This window comes from Musca domestica, unplaced genomic scaffold (assembly GCF_030504385.1).
Source record: "Musca domestica strain aabys unplaced genomic scaffold, Musca_domestica.polishedcontigs.V.1.1 16, whole genome shotgun sequence".
Classification (NCBI taxonomy): domain Eukaryota; kingdom Metazoa; phylum Arthropoda; class Insecta; order Diptera; family Muscidae; genus Musca; species Musca domestica.
Genome location: NW_026712219.1, coordinates 12,669,212 through 12,672,512, shown reverse-complemented (window position 1 = coordinate 12,672,512; position 3,301 = coordinate 12,669,212). Strand labels below are relative to the sequence as shown.

The window sequence follows — 3,301 nt, the reverse complement described above, 5'->3', positions numbered from 1 at the left end:
TACGCTTTTTTGAAATGGGTTTACCTTCTTAATTTTACCATAATAATAATTTTTTACAAACGACTCGTTCACATTCCATAATATATCGTGCAATAAAATTCTTAACTTCTAAATACTTCAAGTAAAAAACATGATGAACAATACAGGCCAATAAAAAGTTATTACTATGCCTATTTTTTATATAAAATCTTAATTAATTTCTATACAATTAAATAAAACAAATATTAAATTATTGTTTCTTCTGTCAAACCCTTATTTATAATTTAGGTGACCAATAACGCCGCCGCCATAACATTTTTGTAACGCCTTTGTTTTCTACTTGTGGGTTGTATTTAACAACGACAACTGTCACATGATTTTCACCTGACTTGACGTATACTTCGCAAATTCCAATTTTCCCAACAGGAAAATACGAAAAAAATCAAGGCGATATATTGTTCGAGTCCCATCTGTAAAAAATCCAACAAAAAACAGGCAAAATGAAAATCTGTGGTCCTAAACTGTCCCTCTGTGGTTTGATCATCTCCGTTTGGGGCATTATCCAATTGGTGAGTAGTGAAAAGAAAAAGTGTTTTGTGTGTAGAGATATGAATATGATGATGGCGAGCACTGTTTTGCCCGAAACAATGGCTGGCGTATGACGAAAAGAATTCGTAACTGTATTGGAGTGTCTCCATCGCAAAAAAGGGTGGAGTGGCGACAGTGGATAAGATGTTATTGTTTTCAACAGAAAAATATACATTTTGGAAAGACATAATAAATACTACTTTTTCTTTTAGGTGTTGATGGGCTTGTTCTTCTATATCCACAGTGTAGCCTTGATTGAGGATTTGCCCATTGAGGAGGAATACCATAGTTTGGATGCATTCTATACAGCTGCCAACAATGCTTACAATCAGGTAATGTTATTTTTATTTTGATACTAGTAATGGTTTTTATATTCAAGAACCTTATTGGTATGCAGTGAGTGTGCGTGATTGACCTTGAGTCTAGTTTAATAATAATTTGGTTAAAATCATATTACAATTTTCGTGTGTCGTGCTTTATGATAAATCCCAATCAAATTGCGTAAAATCACACATCGAACCTCACAACAATCTAAATATGGTGTTCTCGTGATCTGTTCACTTGATTCATGGCATAACAGCCTTTGTAGCTTGTGTATAGGATTTTTTTGTTAAAATATGATTAAGAATTAGCTACTTCATTAGCTGATAACAATGTTCATATCTTTTGTTGTTTGTTTAAAAGAGTTCAGAAGTATCATTTTTTTAAAAAATGCATAAATGTAGATTTTTAGTAGTTTCTTTGATCTTCAGATTGCATCGCTTTCGTCTAATACGACAGAAGTTATGATTCATTGATCCATAATATGCGAACTTGTAGCTGTCAATGTTAGGCGTCATTTTCCTATTTTGTATCATTTTATAATAGACATTTTTGTGCAAAGAGCAAATATAAAATAAAATGTTATCTGTGGTTAACTCGCCAATACGATATCGAACAGACTGCGATTGAAAAGAATTTGTGTATGCACACATTAATTTGATGAACCATAAATTAAGTACAAATTTAAAAAGCACACTTTAAGAAGTTGTGATAAATGCCAATCTACCAGGAATAAATATCTCGGTTTTTTTTTATCTGAGACTCTTTTTCATTTTTTACAGATTATTATAATCGTAGTGCTATATGTGATTCATTAACATAATTTAATTTTTTTCAGAACGCCTACAACTGTTGGATTGCAGCTTGCATCTATGTGCTGACCTTATTGTTATCTGCCCAACAATTCTATGTCAACAGTCGAGTAACTGCCAACTAAGTTTCTCCAGATAATAAAACATGTACAGAGGGATGTTGCAGACTTAGATTAGAGGAAGAAACGGGGAAATTAAACTAAGCATCATGAACAACATTGTTGTATCCCAATACACCATTCCCTCCCCAACGACACAAAATGTAGAATCTGCAATTGGATGTTACGTTTGCTTCATTAACAACAACAATGTAAACTCTAGTTGTCTAGTTACTTAAATTCAAATTCGTTTTCCAAACATTAAGTAAATCACAAAAAACAACAACAACAAGAACACAATGACGATCATATATAAAAAATTCTTATTTGTTCATTCACCCATTTTTTTTGTCTTGAATAATAATAACCAGCTCAAAAGAAGATTTTTCAAAAAGCAATTGTGTTTAATTTTCGCTTGGTGTTTTAATTTTGTATTATTCATTTATCGAGTAAGAAACTGCAAATATTTTATTTCCAACAACATTCCTTAAGATCGTCATCCGTTGTGCTATTTGAGAAACATTTTATGCTAAGTTTTCAAAAACATATTTCTTCAATGTTTTGTAATTATTTTGCAAGATATCAAGTATTTTTCTTTTCCTCCAGTTTAGTGTTTATTTTTTTGTTTGTTTATTTAATATTTTAGTCATTGTTGTCTACCTGTATAATTGAGAGAAGATTCAATATAAAATCTGTTTTTTTCTTGGTTTTTTTAATAGCTATCATTTTATTTTGGATTTATACTCAGTATGTTCTTAAACACAATATCAGTAATATTTTGAGAGTTCATTCGAAAATATTAGTTAATATTTAACGAAAGCAATTGTAAAACAAATTTTGTATTAATATATAGTTGTGTGTGTATCCTAGTGTGTGTAAGTTTCTTGTTTTGCAATTGCTTTTCGTTGATATTGTCTAAATTCGAAATTCGATTAATTACCAGCTTTTTTTTGTGTTAAATTGATATACACAAAAATAATAACCGAGAAGTTTATGTAAATTATATAAGCGTTAGTAAATGAAAAAATACAACCCACAATAATGTATAATTACTGTCAATAAAGATTATTATAATAATAAATCAATATACAAAACAAACTCATGTTTATTTGCGTGTTTTTATTAATTGATAATACTAATTTGACTTTCATTGTAGTTTAGAAATGCGGGTGGGTTGTTGTAATAACAAGATATAAAGACCACAGCTCGGTGCAATGTAAACATGTAAAGTATCTATACGGAGACGTGGACCTGCACAGACAATTTACTGTCTTAGGCTGTAGTATCCATTTCGAACTTCAAATAACAAGTTTGAAACAATTTCGATGAATATTGTCGCTAAAATAACCAAAATACTGAATATCGGGAGGTACCGTTATATGGGGTCTATACCAAAAGTCCTGCAGACATAACATACATTTGAGTAAAATCTTATCAAACTACTTCAATTCGTTCGGAAGCTAGAGTGATTTCCACAGACGGATAGACGGACGGACATCGCTA

At 30.8% G+C, this 3,301-nt stretch overlaps 1 protein-coding gene across 1 annotated transcript; it reads left to right on the top strand.

Annotated features, from left to right (window-relative positions):
- The first annotated feature begins 336 nt into the window (after window positions 1-336).
- Window positions 337-2,900, top strand: LOC101890309 (ribonuclease kappa). Its single transcript, XM_005180890.4, has 3 exons — window positions 337-548; window positions 780-899; window positions 1,727-2,900. Exons 1-3 carry the CDS (start codon window positions 480-482, stop codon window positions 1,823-1,825), a joined length of 288 nt encoding a protein of 95 aa, XP_005180947.1. The 5' UTR covers window positions 337-479; the 3' UTR covers window positions 1,826-2,900.
- The last annotated feature ends 401 nt before the right edge of the window (window positions 2,901-3,301 follow it).